The sequence below is a fragment of the Pseudochaenichthys georgianus genome, chromosome 24, assembly GCF_902827115.2.
Source record: "Pseudochaenichthys georgianus chromosome 24, fPseGeo1.2, whole genome shotgun sequence".
NCBI lineage: Eukaryota > Metazoa > Chordata > Actinopteri > Perciformes > Channichthyidae > Pseudochaenichthys > Pseudochaenichthys georgianus.
The window spans coordinates 14783669-14805606 of NC_047526.1; the positions used below are offsets into that span (position 1 = coordinate 14783669).

At 40.7% G+C, this 21938-nt stretch overlaps 1 protein-coding gene across 3 annotated transcripts; it reads left to right on the forward strand.

The window, feature by feature from the left end:
* Nucleotides 1-10944: 10944 nt before the first annotated feature.
* LOC117439724 (homeobox protein OTX2-like) lies at nt 10945-16042 on the forward strand. 3 transcript variants are annotated; one of them, XM_034075736.1, is made up of 4 exons: nt 10945-11025; nt 13531-13735; nt 13984-14135; nt 14603-16042. In XM_034075736.1, the coding sequence occupies exons 2-4, from the start codon at nt 13639-13641 to the stop codon at nt 15227-15229; spliced, it is 876 nt and encodes a 291-aa protein (XP_033931627.1). In that variant the 5' UTR covers nt 10945-11025; nt 13531-13638; the 3' UTR covers nt 15230-16042. The 3 variants fall into 3 exon arrangements, with proteins under 3 accessions (XP_033931627.1, XP_033931629.1, XP_033931628.1); XM_034075738.2 differs by having other exon boundaries at nt 13638-13735; XM_034075737.2 differs by lacking the exon at nt 10945-11025 and adding an exon at nt 13320-13441.
* Nucleotides 16043-21938: the final 5896 nt, after the last annotated feature.

Sequence of the window (21938 nt, forward strand, 5' to 3'; positions counted from 1 at the left end):
GTTGAGCAGTGTGTGATCATGCAACCCAGTCTCATGGCATTTCGTGTTCACCAACACGATTTTTAATCTATTGATTCGTGTTCACCAACACGATTTTTCTCTTTTTTTCGTGTTGCACAGCACGATTTTAAAAGCAATGTATTTCTACTGGTAATGTGTTTCGTGCCTGCAGCACGTCTTTTTCTCTGGTCGGGTCGTGGAAGACCGGAAGCTGTGTGGTTCATAAAAACATGTTCTTACTCAATATCAAGCCACAATTATTGCTTTTATTTTAAATCGTATAATTTCTGACTTTTGTTGCCGTCTGTGAGGAAAATGGGGCTCAGAGCCTCAGGATACTGAAATCTGTATTTTTTAAATCTTTTTTTCCTTCTACTTTGTTATTCTTTTCAAAATAACACACTGTTATTTACTCACCAATAACACACAATTATCCTTGCTTTTATTTATTGGTTTAATTCCATAATCTCGGGCTTTTTTGGCGTCCGTCAGGAACTGAATTTCAAAATAAAAAATAACCAGAAACAGACGTAGGCATTTCGAGAGATTACCCAAGATCCTCAGCTATGGTTTAAGCTGCTGATTGGATGTTTTAGCCGCAATGCATGCTGGGATTTGGTGTTTATATTATATGAAATCCGGAAAACATTTTAAAAGAATAAAATAATACTTAATTCCGAGTGCTCTTGCTTTTCTCTTTGAAAGTCATCACATAACGGCATTGTAATACACGGTTCGGCTGCATTGTATATTACAGATCTGCCGTAGTTCTTTATTTATAGAGCCCTGATGAGAAGACCTTTGGAAAAACTGAAGAAATGCCGCCGAAACTGAATACTTGACGTGGTGGATCATAAATATATCAACAATTAAACAACATCTTCAATTTCTCTTCATACAATACGTCTCCTTGCAGTATCAACACTAATTCGGCTGACTTTTATATTTGATCTAATTCATAGATAGGTTATATTTACACCATAACGGTGCACAGCTGATATAAAAGGACTTGTAGTTTTTAAAGATATTACAGATTTTCTCTCAATGTAAATACTGAGTCTGAAATAGTATAGCAATATGCTGTAAAATTATGTGAAAGCATGAATAAAACTACACATCTTCAGATGTTGTATGTACATACATAAGTGTCCTACACTAATAATACAAAGTTATTATGGCTGAGTGTACCTTGTGTGCACTGCCTAGTGGTTAAAGCATGTTATTGAATTATTGTTTTTATGTGTTATATTTGATTAAAAAAATATTAAGTGTACATATACTTTCATAGGGGGAAAGTAGAAGGTCTGTGATAGAAATATAGAATATAAAAAATCAAGAAGATACTATAAGTGATCTCGACAATAAAACAGTTTAGTGCAGGATGTACAAAGATATTAATAGGAGGAGGTGCAAAACAGAAAAACGAATTAACCTTTATTTAAACATTAAATAACAGAATAAGGTCTTTGGGGGTATCTATCTATCTACAGATAAATATTAAGCCTGACAAAGTACTTAACGTCTAATATATTGCTTTCCTGCAATGTTAACTATGTTGAAGCACTTATTTTAACTGATATTATACATATGAATTATACTCTTATGTATGTAGATAGAATAAGAAATGTGCAGAATATGACAGTTTAATGGTGGAGGTATACACATATTGATAGATGTCTTGTAATGCACTTTTGAGGAACCTGTGACCCAAGTTTTTCATTCATTGCATAACTACACCGTAGTTGTGTATGATATGTCAATAAACCTTTGAAAATCTTGAAATCTTGAAAGGGATGTGCAAAATAGCCATAATATAAAGTCTTTAATTAACTATTAGTAGAGAATAACGAGTAATGAATATACTTTATTATTCGTTTCCATTCAAGTCAATTGCAGATACATGTTTAGTCTTCTCAAGCACCAACTATCAAATATCTCTCCTGATTGTTGGCACTTGACAATCACCTTACCTGAATTTTACTCAGGTGTAACTAAAGTCTGATTTAAGGGTTGTTTATATTTCACATCATTAATCAGAATCTGCAAAGTAACTCAAATAAGTGTAGTGGAGTAAAAATACCAGGTTAACCTCTGAATTGTAGTGGAGTAGAATTACAAAGTAACAATGAGCTGTCGTGTAGGTATATTAATGCTGTGCATTATGGACACAAGCGATTTACACCCATGTATTAATTATATGTTTTACATTTGATAACACCAATGTGTTTAATACTGGCAACTTCTAATTGTGGGAAAAACGAAAACGTTCAGTAGAGACGTCCCATAGAACATTTTGCGAAACACAATAGCCAGCATGTGTAGTTCTGGGGGGCGTTCGATTCCACTTTTGGATAGTCTGGCGTGGTTTCGTTCCATTTCAAACAGCTGTTTGACGCTCGGCGTAACCTTGGCGCACTGCCACTCCAACATCCAATCCCAGAGTTTGAAGATTAATCACGGGGACTGTAGTCCTAAATAATAGCTGGGGATTATGGGTAGTGTAGTGTCTTCGGCCATCCTAAACGCAGAAATGTTGACAATCGCAATGATGCTCGAAATGTCCCTTATAGGCCTACGTCTGTTTCCGGTTATTTTTATTTTGAAATTCAGTTCCTGACGGATGCCAAAAAAGCCCGAGATTATGGAATTAAACCAATAAATAAAAGCAAGGATAATTGTGTGTTATTGGTGAGTAAATAACAGTGTGTTATTTTGAAAAGAATAACAAAGTAGAAGGAAAAAAAGATTTAAAAATACAGATTTCAGTATTCTGAGGCTCTGAGCCCCATTTATTTTCCTCACAGACGGCAACAAAAGTCAGAAATTATACGATTTAAAATAAAAGCAATAATTGTGGCTTGATATTGAGTAAGAACATGTTTTTATGAACCACACAGCTTCCGGTCTTCCACGACCCGACCGTAGAAAAAGACGTGCTGCAGGCACGAAACACATTACCAGTAGAAATACATTGCTTTTAGAATCGTGCTGTGCAACACGAAAAAAAAAGGGGAAAATCGTGTTGGTGAACACGAATCAATAGATTAAAAATCGTGTTGGTGAACACGAAATGCCATGAGACTGGGTTGGATCATGGCCTGAGGCAAAGTGATCCCGATGTTTCAAAGTGTCCACCCTAAAGACTTAATAGTGGGCACAGTATGTGGCAGAGTGGCTAAGGCTCGAGGCTAGAGAAGTAGACAATTCAGTTTCCTTCAATGTTTACAATTATTGTAACAACTTCTGTTTCTTATAGAGGACAAAAGTACAGTTTTAATGTTGTGTTGCTGAGGATCAAATGTACTGGTCAACGTCCAAGTGAGTGGGACAATAAAAGGGGAAGACAAAAGAAACAAAAGTCCACTGGTTTTAATCTGAGAGGAAAAAATGAGGGAGTCAATATGGGAACGAAAAGAGGAGAGCGAAAGAGGGAACTGGGGAGGAGGGTGAGGAGCACAACAGAACCAGGGGGAGTTAGAGGAGAGCAGAGGAGGGGAGGGGCCTTTCATAGAAAAAAGGCTCTCTTTTACTTATAGAAGCAGAAAAAAAGAGCAAAAGAAAAGCTTCTTCTCACCTCCTGGACGCAGTGTCAAACCCAATCAGTGTCTGGTCTGGCAGCGCTGCTCGTCTCCCAGGCACCGGCTCACAATGGAGGCGAGCCTCGGCCGCCACACCTCTCACTTCCAATCTGCATCCTCCAGGACAGGCCTGAGAGCAGGGGGCCGCGGGGAGGCACAACAAAGCACCTCAAATGTTCAAACTCTCATAAAAAAAATCCCTGTTTGCTGAGAATTGGATTAACTAGTTAAAGTAAAAAACTCCTGAAGTAGCTTTACATCAGTTCATGTTGATTTGGACAGTTAATATCAGTTTTTATTGTGAAGAAGAAGTGTGTCTTAGGGGTGTAGGTAGGGGTTATTGTTCTTAAAGATTTCCAATACAGGTGGAAAGAATGGGACTTAGTGTCAGGGTGCATGTATGTAAAGCCAAACACAAACAGGGATAAACTGCTCGACGATTACAACGACCAACAATCCCTGAGCTGCGGAGTCCCGCGCTAATAAACGTGAGCAACAAGGCTTGATCCTTAAAAACCTAACCACTCCAAAAAAAAAATGTCTGTCTTGAATAGACACCCCCCTAAATCGCATTGTTGAGCAAATCCTGTATTAAAAGGAAAGAGTTATTACTCTGCATTTATACTCCTGAAGACTTTAGTTAAGCCAGTGCCTCTGCCACTCCGCAGCGCGGGCTTCATCGAGCCGAGTAAATCCGTCTCTCAATGGCGATTGGCTGAAGCCGAAGGGGCCATCTTTTTCACACGCTTCCTCCCTCGCCGTCTACCCCCCTCACGGCTAGTGTTTACCCGTCACCAAACAATGGCTGGCTACTGGCAATTAAACAGCATTTTCCGAGGAATCCGTGGCACTGGTCTAATGGCATTACTGGTGGATGATTCAATCCTTGAATAGTCAACAGGATTTTGCCTCTCACCAGGAAAATACTGCTTCATCGAATTACCCGTATTACATAGATTTACTCAAAGCTTATGATTCAGGGTTCACAGATTACTGCTCTTCTAAAGATGGCGGGAGAAAGGAGTGATAGGCCCGAAGAGAGATGACTCCAACGCTGCTTTCACTGGCACGCTCTTCCCCAAAAAAGGCTAAAGCAGGCCAAGGATTTGCCCACAAACCTTTGCAGATTTACAGATGATTAATTTACCTGAATGCAAAGACTCCTGGTCTTATATTGTATTGTTTTTTTTTTTTAGATGATGCAAGTCTTGAAAGATGGTTTCACAACAATAACAGTCACACGCACATGCACATGCACACACAAACATATAGGAGCCAAACTGCACATTGTGACCTTTGACCTTCCGTGGGTCGAGTCGGCCCGGGCGGCTCGGGGAACCAGGAAGACCGGCCAAGTCCATTATCTCACAATGAAGGGCTAATTACTGGGCCTGCAAGCCTCAAATCACACGGCAGCAGACTGCCTGTCTCTGTCCTCCACTCACCCAACATCTTAATTGCTCTTTTATTCTCTCTCTATTTCCGTCGTGCCTCTCTCCCCGACTCGCTGCTACTCTCGCCTCAGCCATTTCACACATAAAAGCAAGATGCTAATTGCCTGCTATGAAAATATTGGGCCTGTGATTAGCCAGGCAGAGGGTTTGGCTGTTTTTCTCCATGTCTGTATATGAGGGTGCGTTGAGCCAGCATTCCGGGCGTAAAAATAGGAAACGGCGGGCGGCGTTGGTGAAAGGAAATTCATTTTTCTGTCATTTAGATGCGGGCAGGGTTGAAAGTGTCATTGTGCTCCAGTGGCAATTTGTCAGACTGCTATGTTGGCGAAATGTTTACAGAAAATCCGCTTGAACTAAATTACAGGAACATTTGTTCCGTTCCTTTTAGGCAGAGTTGGAGCAGTTATCATTCACCTTTTTAAGAGACTAATTATTTCGCCCCCTTATAGATGAAAAATCTGGACCACTATTCCAGAATACGAACTACTTACTAAACAGAGTGATCAAATGCCCAATAATGTCCGTGATTGGTTGGTTTATTATCCAACTATTGTGTTTTTATCTATGATGAGTAATTAACACAAACCCTCATTATGTTCTCCTCCCTGACCCAGACTTATTATCTTAATCTGAAGGCAATTTACTAATAATGGTTGCATATAATCATCTAACGAGAAAACAAGGGTGGGTGTTAATAGACTCCATCTTGAGATGCATATACATATGGAAATGAGACCCAGTGGGGGAATTTGCTTCAGCTTCTGCTCTTTACAACCGTGCCCTCTAACCTGTTCGATTTCTGAAGAATTGTTACTTTAACTAAATATATTGTTTCACTTTAAATGGAGACATTGTCAACTTTGACCCACCTTAGATTCCTTTTGCAAAGAAGTACAAACATCATCTCTAAATGCAATGCTCTGTGATTCATGTACTGCATGTACTGGTTTCTGTTACAAATGAAAATGAAATGAAACAATTCAAGCAGCAAACTTCATTTCTATTTTGAAAAAACAAAGTTATAAAGGGTTTCACAGTTACAAAATACATGGAAAAACAGATATAGAAGAAAGAGTCATCATCATAAAACAAGGGTTTTTAACAAAGTTATATCTCAAAGGATAGACACACAAAAAGATGCCATTTGGTTTCTCTGATACTTAGCAGCTGCACTTTTTATCCTCTACTGATTTCTGTTCTATTATAATGCCTCCTTTGTGACTTTAGCTTCACTTCAGATGTTAGCAGGTTATTTCAGTTACTTTTCTTTTATTCAGAGTCACCTGCCATTTGACCTCGGCCTTGTCCCAGAACCAAACCAAAGCTTTTTGAGAACCTTGGCGGATATTGAAATGCTCTTTCAGACACTTTCTCTTTGCAGTGGTCCCCCAAGTGCTTTGTCCGAGACGTTGGAAAGATGGAGAAGGGGAAAGAGACTGGTTTTCCCAACGATGGGAGCGGAGGAGTGTTTGGGGCAGCGCAGGGATTGGTGGCAGGGAGGTTTGGGGGGCCAAGAGGGGTGCAGGTCGGCTCTTCAAAGGGCTGGCTTTTTGCATTGTTGGTCAGTTGGGGATTAAAGTCCTCTGTGCAGCAGAATAGCCCCTCTAATTAAAAAGGATAAGAAGGCAGAAAAATAGCGAGAGGCACGGGAGGAAGCAAAGAGAGTGGGAGAGGGGAGAGCAAATTTGCAGAGAAAAGAAAGAAAAGAAAAACTGTTTTCAGTGTCACTCCTGCAGCCGGGCCCGTCGATTCAGACTGGATTAACTTTACACTCCTCCTCCCCATTTCTCCCTGTCACTCTCTTCCCCAATCTCTGTCTGTCATTCTTTTTTATCTCGCTATTTCCTGACTTTGTTCTCCACATGCTCTTTATTCTCTTCAAAGTACAGTGCATTCAAAGCATTTAGATTGCCCCTTTTAAGAAGCTACATATATAAATGCTTTGGGGTAATCTCTTAACTAAACCTTGATTGGTTTCAGCTGCTTTGTCATTTCAAAAATACTTTAAATACTTTTCCACTATAATAAACTAAAGCCAGAAACTCACCCCAGACATTCTTTATTCTGTTACAGGTTTGCGAGGAGTGGATTGGCATTTTGCTCTAGTGTGTGTGTGTGTGTGTGTGTGTGTGTGTGTGTGTGTGTGTGTGTGTGTGTGTGTGTGTGTGTGTGTGTGTGTGTGTGTGTGTGTGTGTGTGTGTTGTGTGTGTGTGTGTGTGTGTGTGTGGTGTGTGTGTGTGTGTGTGTGTGTGTGTGTGTGTGTGTGTGTGTGTTCCTCACTATTTGCCGTCATCAGAATGAGAATAGAGGGGTTGTGTGCTGTGCCCCAGATGCTGGCTGACAGTAGGTGGGCTGTTTGCCGTGGGGATGTCAGGTTGTGTTTTTGTTTGGCCCTCCTCCTCCCTCCTCTCACCCAGTGGGGGGTCCAGGGCTCCTGGGGCCAGTCCCTGCTGACCAATACCCAGGTATGAGGCCTCTCAGTTTGGCTAACACTAGCCGTAGGCCATGGGAGGTTAACGAGGTACCAGCAGGGACAAGACATTCAACCCTCCCCACGGGCCAACCACAAGTGGTGGATGTATCTCAATGAAGGGCATGAATATGATATGATTTGGCCATGTGGTAGTAGGTGCAAAGGGGGGGGGGGGGGGGGGGGGGGGGGGGGGGGTAATGGTAATAATAGAGCAGGTGCATTATAAAACAGGAAACTGACATTCAGCTATCAAAAACAAATTCTGCTGACCAGATGTTTTTCTGAAGGATGTGCTCAGAAAAGGATATAAAATGGAACCTAGCATGTTTGCTGATACCTCGCTAACTGTAATACACTAGAAACTGACCATTACATAAACTGCGGTTGCTTTCCAAACCAAGGTTTGTTTCAGTATCTGCCCACAAAGTATGTGTTGTTGCGTGCAGTGCATACAATTTAGACATGCTACTTCAGCACAACACTGCACCTTGAACTTTGACCCTCTTGCTCAAGCCAAAACCATGTGCAAAGGATTGAGGGTCTGAATATCTAGAAGAGATGGCATCTTGCATACAGTAAAATGTGACACGATGCAGTAGGACATCCTGGTATGTTGGACATACATTGACATCATTTGTGTAGGGACATACTGAATTTTCTTTGGCATACTAAATAGTGGTATGGGTCTACCTTTGTGTCCTGTTAGCCTAAACAAGCTAGCTAACTGACACTGAGCTTCGGCAGAACTCTTTAATTCTTCTTAATTTAATTAAATATTGTACAACTGTGAATAGAAAAGTACATTCAGGACTATTTTGACTGTCAAGTGAACATTTTCCCGGCTTGATAGCATATTGGTTAGCTCACCGACTAGCTTTTTACATCAACTACCCTTAGCATCGTCTATTTTGCAAAGACACACTGATACATTTAATTTGTTCCACTTTCTGCAGTGATTGGGCCTTTAAGGTGCCTCAACAGCTGACAATTGTTATTTTCGAAACACCTGCTGTCCAAAGCGCATAGACTCAACAGATACAGTAGTTCAATATCCAAGGACGCTCGCTTCGGTTTGTCGTAAAATCATCAATACATATCGCTTTGTCCGCAATGCCTATCAATAAATCTATCAATGTGAGTTCTACGCTGCAGATGGCAAAAAGCAAGCCATGGTAATGTCCAATACAGTTTACTGTGGGTGTTTGTGTCTAACAGATGGGGTTGGTGGAGTGGGCCAAGTCATTGATTTGACCTTGAGATGGACAGCTGAAGTGATCTGAAGTGGTTGGTGCAAAAACTGAGCACCCTAAAATATTGAGAGCTAGTGAATATTGATAGTTGGATAGGCTTCATTTAAATTGTGTTTCACGCTATAAGTACAAAACTACATTGCTGAAATGCCCCTTTTAAATTTCACGTTAAAAAAGTTATGGAAATAAAGAGTGATAAGTAAAGAAAATAATAAAATGTCATGTATGCTGAGCAGGAAATACTTTAATTAAAAAACATTCTCCATTGATAAATCACAAAGAGTTGATATAAATGCATCTAATGGATCGAGATACTGTTCATTTATCAAAAGGTTAACTGAAGTTGTGTGTACAAAAACCGAACATCCAATAATTTATATTAAGAACTAATATTAAAAGAATGAAAATGTGTGTCTTAAAAGACCCCAACTTAAGGCAAGTATAATACATCTCGGCGCTGCTCCTTTAACATTGAAAAATATGTTGGAAATTAATTTTGATAAAGAATTTTAAAAGTGATGAAAATAAATGTATTCTGACCACTTCCTCTTAATACATCTAGAAATAATTCCTTCCAAACATGAATTCAGAAGAAGATTTAAAAGAGATATAACCACATTATTAGAATGGAACTTAGTCTGCAACCATATTAACTATAGGCCTAGCAAACAAAAGGCTGCAGGAGGAGAGAGGAGGCAGCACGTCTGCTCTCCTCATGCCAGCCAGTGTTATCCAGCACATTGTGAGAGAGGTATCTCAGTCCCACGATTCTTAGCCTTCAATTCGTCTCCCTTACAGCAGGAGAAACCGTGACTCCGTCAATTGGCCCGGAGACAGGGGGAGGGCATATTGCCACAGACATTAACAAGCGCCTTCACCTTTTTTACAACCGCGGCCCCGTTTAGCTGAAACGCTCCCCAGGGCTATTAGATATTTTCCGATGAATTATATATCAGAGCTGAAGATGAAAGCACTCTGCGTGAGCCAAGAACATCGCTGAGGGACAACAAGAGGGACCAGATACTTAAGCCCCGTTAGGCTGTTTGTTTTACTGTGATCGTTCAGGGGAAATGAGAACACTCCACTTATATAATAATTTTATTCTAATGACCAACATCTAATCACAATATTACAATTTGTTATCTTCATTTGAATCTTTATGGACTTTACATAATTGCTCTAAATCTCAAACAATTAGATTTTCCAAAAACACTGTCATGATTTTTCATACAAAAGAGTCTGTAATAGGTCGTATTGATTTTAGTCGTGTCTAACAAGTCGGCAGCCTCACAGTCTGTTCATCTGGCATGTAGACTCCTAATTAGTTCTCTAACCTGCTGCTTGTTTGAGAGCATTATTAAAAAACCTCCAGTCAGGGCTGCTGGGACAAAAGTTGTGTCGAAATGGAAAGGAAAAAACAGTAAAAATAAATAAATGTAGGCCTCTTAGACGTTATTGTAAATTGAATCACGTGTTTTTATTTTTAAGAGGTTCACGGTATTACCCAGAACATTTAATACATAATTTAGGCAACTTTGTTGGTAAAATATACAGGGAAAAAACTTTAAAATCAACATATAAGTGGTGGTGTATGCTACATCTTCACGGGCCTCTATTTCCCCCCCCCCCCCTTAAATCTCCTTTACAGGGTTACACAGAACTAAACCGTGACAGGTCCCCGAGAAGTTATTTGCACCTCTCTCTACAAAACAGTGCTTCCGTTTTGCTTGCTCAGCTTATTTTGACAATCAAATCTGCAAGCTGCAGCTAAAACCTCCTGATTCTTAATATGAGCGCGGGTCTATAGGTTATACCAATATTATTTGTTCGTCATTAGCTGCGTGCAGGCGCTCGGCTCTGATTGGTTGGTGAATGCACCACACCAATTTGTATCTGTTAACTTTGTCTCCTTAAAAATATAAATAAAGACCTTTTATTACGAGTGAAAAGCGTGTCTTTAATGTGTGTTTTTTGATAAAGAAATAGCAGCACAACATAGCGCTTTGGAGCTGATGTTGCCACCATCAGGCCACTTTACTTCAGCTGCATGCATTCACACCTCTGCCCATCATATTCTCAATCACTTCCATTGGCTGCAAACAAATCATCCCAGTTTTTCTCTCTCTCTCTCTCCATAAATACTGAGAGTATAGCTATTATCCGCATCCAACAAGCTTACCCCGGAGGAAACTAATCAAAGCAGCTTCATAAACCCGCTCTGCAGGGAGAGAACGAGACTCAAAGAAAAGGCATTTAAAAAAACAACTGAGGTAAGTGACTTATTTTACTTCAGTTTCATATGTTAAGTGTAAGTTTACCGTATTAAAGTGGGATGTTGTTTTTCCTATGATCGCCAGTGCGTGCGATGGAACCCCGATAGCCTACAGGGAGATAATTGGAAAGGCGTGTTTTAGAGGAACTTCTCTCCCTCTGGGCTGCATGCTCCGAGCAAAGGGGCGTTCAACCGATTAATCGCAGTCCGCAACTTCAGATAATACACTCCAACTGCTGGGTGTCTGACCAGTCTTTGGATGTATTCAGGCATGTAGAGGAGGGAGGGTGAACCCCTAAAGTCAAGTTGTAAAATAATAATGTTAAATAACACTGTATTAAATGTAGGCCAATCCAAAGGTTCCATGCACTTTGTCATCAAACAGATGGCTAACCTCGAATGAAAAATGTGTTATTATTCAAATATACAAATCTATTTCAATATTGAATTTGCACACTCGGATCATAAAAATCACAACTTGTAATGCTAAATGTTGACAGCGAAATATAAAAATATGGAAATCATAACGTAATAATAACAATAATGATCATAACAATAGTTATTATAATAATATTAATAATGATATTAATAATAATATTAACCATAATAATGACTTTGAACGTGCATGTGTGGATTTGGGAAAGTGAGTTAGAGCTGGTTGTGCTGGGTTGGATCGGGGGGGTTAAGGGGGTGGGGGTCGGTTGTCTGGCAGTCAGCTGGTCTGATAAATACAATGCCAGTCTTTGTTTTATTTTCGTGACGCAGAAAATTAAGGAGACCTGAATGCGGAGTCGTGGCTGGCGTCCTGTAATCAGGCCAGCGCGTGCCGTCCGGATTATCTCGTTAATTTCTTACAGCAAAAAAAAAATCTCTTGTAGCCAATAATAATTAATGGCCAGGCAGGGTATTTATTATTGAACGGATGTGGAGCAACCGGTAGCCGGGGGTGGACAAAAGTGACAGATTGAAGGACCGTTATTGGCTCTATAAAACGAGGGGTCCCGGGCTGAGCACCCTGGGGTCCTGGGAATTTTATTCTACAGGTAGGTGTCACTGGAAACGTTACGAGAGGCCCCAGACAGCAGCATATGGAATATAGACTAATTAGCTATTACTAACAAAGAAAATATGAAGGCCTATTAGACAATGTTAGACACAGTTTTGTGATCGTTTTTTTTAAAGTCTGGCATAGTCCAAACATTGGCCTATCCTTTAATGATGAACTATGTAATAATAAAAACATATTGAGCAAATCGACTTTATATTGCATTATCAGGTAGGTTGTAGTACATTAATTAACATTAATTTGTCATATAAATATTTAATCTCCCATAATATATTTGTATATTCTAAAATAATTATTCATTCTATTTGATTTTCTTCTTTATATGCTATTGCTATACATTCAGAATATTGCTCAAAATATCCCTACATCGTTTTTGGTCATTGTAAAATATGTATAATACAAAAAAAAAATGAATTGCAAGGTAGCAGACTACAGTAAAATGTTTATTTTAACAAAATCTTGGGACAAATTTAGTGGGCCATCTCCTTGTTTGTTTAGATTAAGATTAAGTGCTCCTCTCTAATCAACACTTTTAGATAGTCTCACCTTCCAAATCTAATTACCGGGAGCAATTCATTAGGAAAGGAGGGGGAATCGCCGCGAGTGGTGTCAATAATATATGTCAGAAATCAGTTCAGGGAATGCCTCCGTGTTTCTAATTATTTGCGAAAGTTGTCCTTCGTATTTTAATTTCGTTACATTTGAATGTACAAGGGTTTTAGTGGAAACAAACAATGGGCCTTGAGATATAGAAATGAAGATGCTCCGTTGTATTTGAATGAGCGCTCAGTTTGCAGTATTGCCTTCTTTGTTTGTTCCCGAAAGTCTTTTGTTATCAGCATTACTTATCGGTCAACAGTGAGCTTTGTTTCTGCAAATGGCCCCCCAATCAGCTGTCTATTTAGCTTCACCTAACCTGTGGGTATATGCTAATTGAGAGCCCGGTTGGGGCACAGCGAGTGTGCGCATTTTAACGACAATGTTTTGTTTTGGTGGTGCTATAGGAGAGGAGTGTGTTTGGGGGGTAGTGGTGGTAAGGGGGCGGGGTTATAGTAGCAGTTAGTGTGTGTGTGTGTGTGTGTGTGTGTGTGTGTGTGTGTGTGTGTGTGTGTGTGTGTGTGTGTGTGTGTGTGTGTGTGTGTGTGTGTGTGTGTGTGTGTGTGTGTGTGTGTGTGTGTGTGTGTGTGTGTGTGTGTGTGTGTGTGTGTGTGTGGTGGTGGGGGGTGATGGCGTAAACGCCTGTCAGCCAGACAGAGCATCCTCAGTCCAGCAGGGGACAGCTGGGGGTCTCTACTCGCCTTTAAGAGCCCATCGAGCGCGAGGACGCCCACTTCTTTAAACCACCTCGGTGCGTAAAGGCTGCGCGCAAAATTCCGCGGACACAGAGACGAATCTAACCGACCTTAAACACGCTCCTGTTTTGTGTTCCTGCTCCAGGTTGGACGAAGTGAAAGACCAAACGGAGACGCGAGAGGATTAAAACATTATTTCCTGCTCTATTTTTATTATTTATTTTACATTTTGCCCAATCGCCCGGCTGCCAGCATGATGTCCTATCTGAAGCAGCCGCCGTATACGGTGAACGGACTCAGTTTATCTGCCTCAGGAGTGGACCTGCTGCACCCTTCAGTGGGATACCACGGTAATAACCCAAACGTTTAGAAATATACCTAAATGTATAACATATTATTAAGTTTTTAAAAATTAAATAGTTAGGCCTATTTGCATTTTAGAGACAGTTTGTATTATTTAAATGAGTGATAGATTCCTAATGTAATTACCGTGGACAGTTGGAGTATCCAAACATCGTGTTACACAATTGTGTATTTCGTATTCTTTGTTTGTTAAGGTTATTTCACGTCTTTAATTTGACCCTCTTCTTGTTAACAGGACAACCTCGCAAGCAGAGGAGGGAGAGGACGACTTTTACGCGGGCCCAGCTCGACCTGCTGGAGAATCTGTTCAACAAGACCCGGTACCCTGACATCTTCATGAGAGAGGAAATGGCCTTAAAAATCAACCTGCCCGAATCCAGAGTGCAGGTGAGACCCCAACAATAATAGCATATGCAGTCTATTAATGGCAGATCGATAATGTTCAGTGAGAGGCGCTACTTCAAGTGTCCTCCTCTTCAGTGCTGAAGAAGTGCTTGATAACGGTCTCTCCTTGAGGCGATAATTTCTCTTTGTATGTATTTAATTCAAATTTTTGGTAATTGCTACTAACTGTGAGTAATGATTTAAAAAGGGAGTTTTCATTGTCAGAGTTTCAAGTGTAAAGCCTGTAAGATAGACACTTGTGAATATCGTTTTTGAAAAATTACAAGGCTACATTATTTCTGGGATGTAGGCCTATGGTTCATTTGAACGTGGCCTCATTGATTACTTGAATGTAATTACAGTTTTCAGTGTACCATACCACAGGATTGTGGAGTATATTTGACCTGGAATAGAGGAATTGTGTTGTTTTTTTTATAGCTAAATACAATTTTTGAATTTTTGTATTCCAGGTATGGTTCAAAAACCGACGGGCCAAACATCGTCAACAGGCCCAGCAAACCCAGAGTGGAGCGCAGAACAAGGCAGTGACCAAGCCAGTGAAGAAGAAGAGCTCTCCGGTGAGAGAGGCCAGCTCAGAGAGCGGTGCCAGCGGGCAGTTCACGCCGCCGCCGAGCACCTCCCTCCCGGCTGTGAGCAGCAGCGCGGCCCCGGTGTCTATCTGGAGCCCGGCCTCCATCTCCCCGCTCTCCGACCCGCTGTCTACCTCCGCGTCCTCCTGCATGCAGCGCTCTTACCCCATGGCCTACAGCCAAGCGTCGGGCTACAACCAGGGCTACACGGGCTCCTCGTCCTACTTCACCGGGATGGACTGCGGCTCCTACCTCTCGCCTATGCACCACCAGCTCGCCGCCGCGGGCTCCACCATGAGCCCCATGTCCAGCAACGGGGTTTCCGGCCACCTGAGCAACGCGTCGTCCCTCTCCACGTCGGCGTACGGCGCGGCGGGGCTCGGCTTCAGCGGAGCCGCAGACTGCCTGGACTATAAGGACCAAACGGCCTCCTCATGGAAGCTCAATTTCAACGCAGACTGTTTGGATTACAAAGACCAGGCAGCGTGGAAGTTCCAAGTGTTGTGAGAGGACACATTCCACAAGCTGGAGACTATTCAGGCGAATGAAAAACCCCGGGGTTGTTAGCAGCAAGTCGTTATTCACCCCCAACACCACCACACCACCCCCCCATCACAGGCCCCAACGTCTACCTCGGGCAGAGCAGAACAGGACTGCCAGCCGGTTGTCTCACTTGTTGGGTTAACTTATTGAACATTCAGACTGACTTCTCCCCAACTTTGATCAAGGACACGGAACAAATGTGTTGACCAAAAGGAAAAAAAGGATCAAAAGATGGTTGAGATGGAGGAATAAGTCAGGGTTTTTTCTAAGCTCCTTAAAGACTCCCCTCTCTTGTCTTTTTTTTTTATTTTGTTGGCACGCTGAAGGGCCCCTTTGATCAAAGCGTTGTGCATGAGTGTGTGTTGTAGAGAGAGTGTGTGAGAGAGAGCAGCTCTGACATGAACCTGGATGCACTATTAATTTATGAGAAATATGTTTAAAACTAGTTATAAGAGACAATCAGTCCGTTTGCGTGTGCTCATAAATGTCCCCTATGTGTTTCTTTGAATTGTTTTTTTCCCATGTGTTAGATTTCTTTAAAAAAAAAATGGTGATTCTTTGTACTAGCCTACCTGTATGCAATTTTTTTTCTCGCGTTTCCCAGCTGTGAATTTGGTAGATTTATCCCCATGTCTCGAGTGTTAAATGATAAATTATTATGAGATATTAGTTAAATGAAAGGGGAAGTGCAGAGCAAATCAAACCAGCAACGAGCAAGGTCCATCTGAGCTGTACTGCTGCGTGAAGGCCACAAACACGAACAAATAATAAAGATCACTTGACCTGACACAAATTCAACTAAATGTTTTGTGTTTTTCTCTTTGTATCACTGGTTTCTACACAACACGACAGCAAACCAAATCAATCTCATTTCACCAACAATCACAGTTTTTGGTTTGGCGTAAAACGTAAATTAAGTGTCTTCATAGTGCCAAATGTCATCCCTGATGGTCCCCAACATAACATTATAATTGGCCTACTTTAAAAAGTATTTATTCTAAGTCACTAGAGTCCGGGCCTGATTTCTGTCCAGGCAGGGAGGAATGTGAATTATGTGAGAGCTGCGTTAATCCCGTCTCATAAAGAGGATAATCCAACATTTTTATTGACGGCTGCTCTTTGGTGCAGGGCGCAACGCTGGCCAGTTCACACGCAGCGATGTGAAATGAGCTCTGCAGCTCAAGAGTGGAGCAAACACGAGTTTAAATAGTTATACAGCAAAGAAAAACAGCGGAAAAGTGGACATAAAGGCAAACAAACGCCCAATATCGGATCCATCTAAAGTGGGTAACACTTCATTTTCTAAAAAATAAATACATTTGAGAGAAGCAATGATAAGGTTCAGTTTAAACTTTATCAAGTAAATTATAAACACGTCATTCAGCTTTAAATGTTTACTCTTTTCCATCTCAATCAAAATCAATGTCACACATCTGTTGCAGGGATTGTTAGTGCTGCATGTATTTAATAGGACACAAAGCCAAAAAGTCTTCAGGGTTTGAAGGAGAGAGAGTTTGAGGGTGAGCAGGTCCGGGGGCTCGTGCATGGATTAAAGAAGAAGAAGGCTCGTGATATCAGCCTAATTAGGATGTGACGATGTCAGAAAGCTTCTAATAATTCTGCCATGACTCTGCTGCAGTTGAAGTGCTTTGTTGTCTATTTGACCCCCAATTAGCACCAAATGACACACACAATTACAGAGCGACAAACAATACTCTAACAAATATTATTGTGGGCTATATTTAGTTTGTTGTTGATGATTGTTGATAGGCCTACATTATTTTTTAAATATAATATTGTTCTAAATGGTTAAATAGGGATTTGGAGCTGGCACAAGCCTTTATATCACGTTGAAATTGGCAACCTAAAACCATGAGCTAAATAAAAAGAACACCGAGACAAACAAAATCATTAAAAAAAAACGTGTGTTGTTGAGAGAGAAAACAACAAATAACAATCTCAGCAATATTGGCCATAATTTTGTTGGTGAGATATTTTGTCGAACCCGTATAGCCTAAATATTAGAGTTCTTAAATTGTATAGCGTGACTGGGAAACGTCACACAATCACACTTTCTGGTAATAATCCTGAACTGTAGGTTCACAAATATTTGTCACGACCCCAGAGCCATATTCCCAGTTTCAACAGGTTCGATAATGTCAGCAGAGAGCAGTAAATCATTGTTCGTGCAGCAGGGGGACCAGGGCCCCCCCCAAGTATCCATTCGGTTTTAATTAAGCACAAGCGGCCATATGGGTCCGGCAGACGCGCTCCATTAATCCTCTCATCGCATTTTAGGATGTTAAACAACAACAAAAAATAGCCTCAGAAGCTTCTTCTTCTTGGCGTTTTGTCGACCGTCGCCCTGAGGCAGGGCTTCCCCCAAGCGGCACGACTTCAGCGGGCCGGGGATCTCCAGGCTTCCCCGCCGGAGGAGAGGGGATCCGACCGTCCGAGGGGTGCCTCCGATCCGGCTCCACAGCGGCGGTGCACCGGCCTTAAAAAAATACTAAGACTTTACTAATTATTTATCAGTCAGAAAACATTAACCGGAAAATACTGATAATTTAAATATAAAATATGACACATTACAACCTACTGTATTATTGACATTAGGACTGAGGGCATGCATCCAACGTATCAAATTTGATATCTTCTTTCTCCTGGATTGTATCTGAGATATCAACAGGCTTTTTAATGACCCAATGCAAGACTGTATATTGCATGATTATACACACTGGTCATTAGTGTATTATTATGTGACCTAAAATCAAAATTACACAAAGATATGTCAAGATTTGCTTTTTTGAAAGAGGAATAAAGGGTCTACCATATCATTATTGCATTTTACAATATTGCTATTAATGATTGTATCTATCTAGGCTAAACCATTTAGGTTTTGATGTAAACAATACACATAATAATAACACTAATATGAAATGTAATGATATTATTCTCTGGAATATTCATGATTTTATCTATCTATTATCACATGTGAAACCAATATTCGTTTTTATACCAATACTCATAGATCCTTTTTTTTCTTACTTATTTTGACACTAACTCACAATTACGTTACTTAATATATGTAAAATTAGCAAATGAATAGAATCATGATAGCCTTTTAACCAGTCATGTCTGAAAAGTTTCAGCTGTTTTGCATCTGAATCAAAATAAATCCACATTAGTAATGGATGACTTAGATGTGAAAATATTTGAGAACTGGCTTTGTATCAGCTTTTGAAAAACCATATCACACATCCGGTTTTGCATCTCTTTGTGTAGTCAGTTTATGGATTGATTGTTTTTTGAGGCGGACCAGTATAACAGGCCCATTGGGGAACAAGCCAATATGTCAATTATTGTCTGGAGAGATGGAAAGCATGACAAAAACCTCAGGAAACATTTATGATGAACAATTGATGATTTAAACAAGACTATCAGAGTTGATTTAAATAGGCTATGCGGTTATCAGCTGTACAATGTCCCTGACAGGCATATGACTCTGTTTTTTTAAGAAGAGAGAATTAGTGAAAGTACTGGGGCAACAATCCCGCATATTTGAATACAGTAACCGCCACTTGGTAATGGACCTGATTTCTCCACGGCAGCTGCGTAAAATAAGCACAAGATGAACGGAGATAAACGGCCAATTTGTTGGTGAGAATATAACTGAAGACTATTGTTATGCATAAGTATGTGTCCTACATTCCCAGAGAGACGACGTCTAACACATATCAGCACAGCACTGCATACATAATTCATCTGCAACAACAACAGTCATGGGATCTCATTTAAATGAATGAAACAATAGTGTTTCTGTACTCCTGTCAGACTGGCGGTTGAGGAATATGGTAAATTGTTCAAAGTACCCAGCCATAACTCTTTATGACCTTCCCTATCTGTGTTAAGCCATGTAATATGAAGAGTGATTTAATCTCTTGGATTACACAATTTGATGAGATTATTTTCAATTCTATCAGATGCACACGCTAAATGTTTCCATGTGATGTTTTAATGGGACTTTAAAGCGGCACAAAATGTTCTTTTAATTGGAATTCAGGAATGCCACAGGGTTGTTGATAAAGGAAGCGCTTGCTCAAAGAGAACAGAAATGTAAAACATTGTTTTTTACATTTGGAAATTGTTCCTTGAAGAAGAGAAACTGAGCTGACAAACAGAAACAAAGCTCCGGGGGAAAGTGTTCCTGGAGCTGTTTAAACTGTTAATGTATAAAAAGCTCAGCAGGGGATGGAGAAGTGTTTAGATTGTGTACGTAAGTAAAATGCAATGCAGAACTATAAAATCTCAGCATTAAAATTTACATTATTATCAGTTCAGTACTATAAATAAACACATGTTCGGCAAAATAATTTCCCCTATGACTGGAATATTATACATATTAAATTGTTTACTGTTGCATCAATGCTTAAGTAACAATTTGTTGTTGTAGCTGGTACATTTGAGTTTGTAGTTTAGTCCAGTGAACCCAACAAAAGGTCCCAAGATACATTTGAGGGGTCAGTAGATGAAGAGAGAAAAACTTCTGCTACACAAATCTGTATTATTTTTATGAATCTTGTCTGATCTTTGCCTTTTGTTGGTGAAATATTGGATCATTTTATAATTTTAGGCCCCAGACATATATTTAAATGCCACAATCTATACATTGAACAAAAATATAAATGCAACACTTTTGTTTTTGCTCCCATTTTTCATGAGATGAACTCAAAGATCTAAAACATTTTCTATATACACAGAATAACCATTTCTCTCAAATATTGTTCACAAATCTGAAAAAATCTGTGATAGTGAGCACTTCTCCTTTGCCGAGATAATCCATCCCACCTCACAAGTGTGGCATATCAAGATGCTGATTAGACAGCATGATTATTGCACAGGTGTGCCTTAGGCTGGCCACAATAAAAGGCCACTCTGAAACGTGCAGTTTTGCTTTATTGGGGGGGTCTGGGGGGGTCCGAAAACCAGTCAGTATCTGGTGTGACCACCATTTGCCTCACACAGTGCAACACATCTCCTTCGCATAGAGTTGATCAGGTTGTTGATTGTGGCCTGTGGAATGTTGGTCCACTCCTCTTCAATGGCTGTGCCAAGTTGCTGGATATTGGCAGGAACTGGAACACGCTGTCGTATACGCCGATCCAGAGCATCCCAAACATGCTCAATGGGTGACATGTCCGGTGGGTATGCTGGCCATGCAAGAACTGGGATGTTTTCAGCCTCCAGGAATTGTGTACAGATCCTTGCAACATGGGGCCGTGCATTATCATGCTGCAACATGAGGTGATGGTCGTGGATGAATGGCACAACAATGGGCCTCAGGATCTCGTCAAGGTATCTCAGTGCATTCACAATGCCATCAATAAATTGCACCTGTGTTTGTCGTCCATAACATACGCCTGCCCATACCATAACCCCACCACCACCATGGGCCACTCGATTCACAACATTGACATCAGAAAACCGCTCATCCACACGACGCCACACACGCTGTCTGCCATCTGCCCTGAACAGTGAAAACCGGGATTCATCCGTGAAGAGAATACCTCTCCAACGTGCCAGACGCCATCGAATGTGAGCATTTGCCTACTCAAGTCGGTTACCACGACGAACCGGAGTCAGGTCGAGACCCCGATGAGGACGACGAGCATGCAGATGAGCTTCCCTGAGACGGTTTCTGACAGTTTGTGCAGAAATTCTTTGGTTATGAAAACCGATTGTTGCAGCAGCTGTCCGAGTGGCTGGTCTCAGACGATCTTGGAGGTGAACATGCCGGATGTGGAGGTCCTGAGCTGGTGTGGTTACACGTGGTCTGCGGTTGTGAGGCCGGTTGGATGTACTGCCAAATTCTCTGAAACGCCTTTGGAGACGGCTTATGGTAGAGAAATGAACATTCAATTCACGGGCAACAGCTCTGGTGGACATTCCTGCTGTCAGCATGCCAATTGCACGCTCCCTCAAAACTTGCGACATCTGTGGCATTGTGCTGTGTGATAAAACTGAACATTTTAGAGTGGCCTTTTATTGTGGCCAGCCTAAGGCACACCTGTGCAATAATCATGCTGTCTAATCAGCATCTTGATATGCCACACCTGTGAGGTGGGATGGATTATCTCGGCAAAGGAGAAGTGCTCACTATCACAGATTTTTTCAGATTTGTGAACAATATTTGAGAGAAATGGTTATTTTGTGTATATAGAAAATGTTTTAGATCTTTGAGTTCATCTCATGAAAAATGGGAGCAAAAACAAAAGTGTTGCATTTATATTTTTGTTCAGTGTATATATATATATTAAAAAAATAAATTCCTATGACTTTATTTTTTCAAAAGCTTATCATGTTTGTTTTTATGTAAAATGATTTATGGGAGAGTAAAGAAGCATACAAAGATAATAGTCAAGTAAAATACAAGTATGTGGTTAATGTACTTAGTTACAATCCACCACTGGCAGTACTTAGTACAACATTTAGGTGATTTATTTGATACGCTGTATTATACATTTAATATTTGTTTTGGGGAGACCATTGCATGTTGCTTAAGGTCATCAAACAGAACACAAGTGATGCCGCATTAAACCAAAGGGAATCATGAAACTGTCGTCAACATCAACTATATTATTACATTACATTACATTATATTGCATTTAGCTGA

Bases quoted from the DNA above. Each gene is read 5' to 3' on its own strand.
- LOC117439724 (XM_034075736.1), top strand. From the start codon at position 13,639: ATGATGTCCTATCTGAAGCAGCCGCCGTATACGGTGAACGGACTCAGT. The intron at 13,736-13,983 runs GTAATAACCCAA...TCTTGTTAACAG, and splicing joins CCCTTCAGTGGGATACCACG to GACAACCTCGCAAGCAGAGG. The intron at 14,136-14,602 runs GTGAGACCCCAA...TTTGTATTCCAG, and splicing joins TGCCCGAATCCAGAGTGCAG to GTATGGTTCAAAAACCGACG.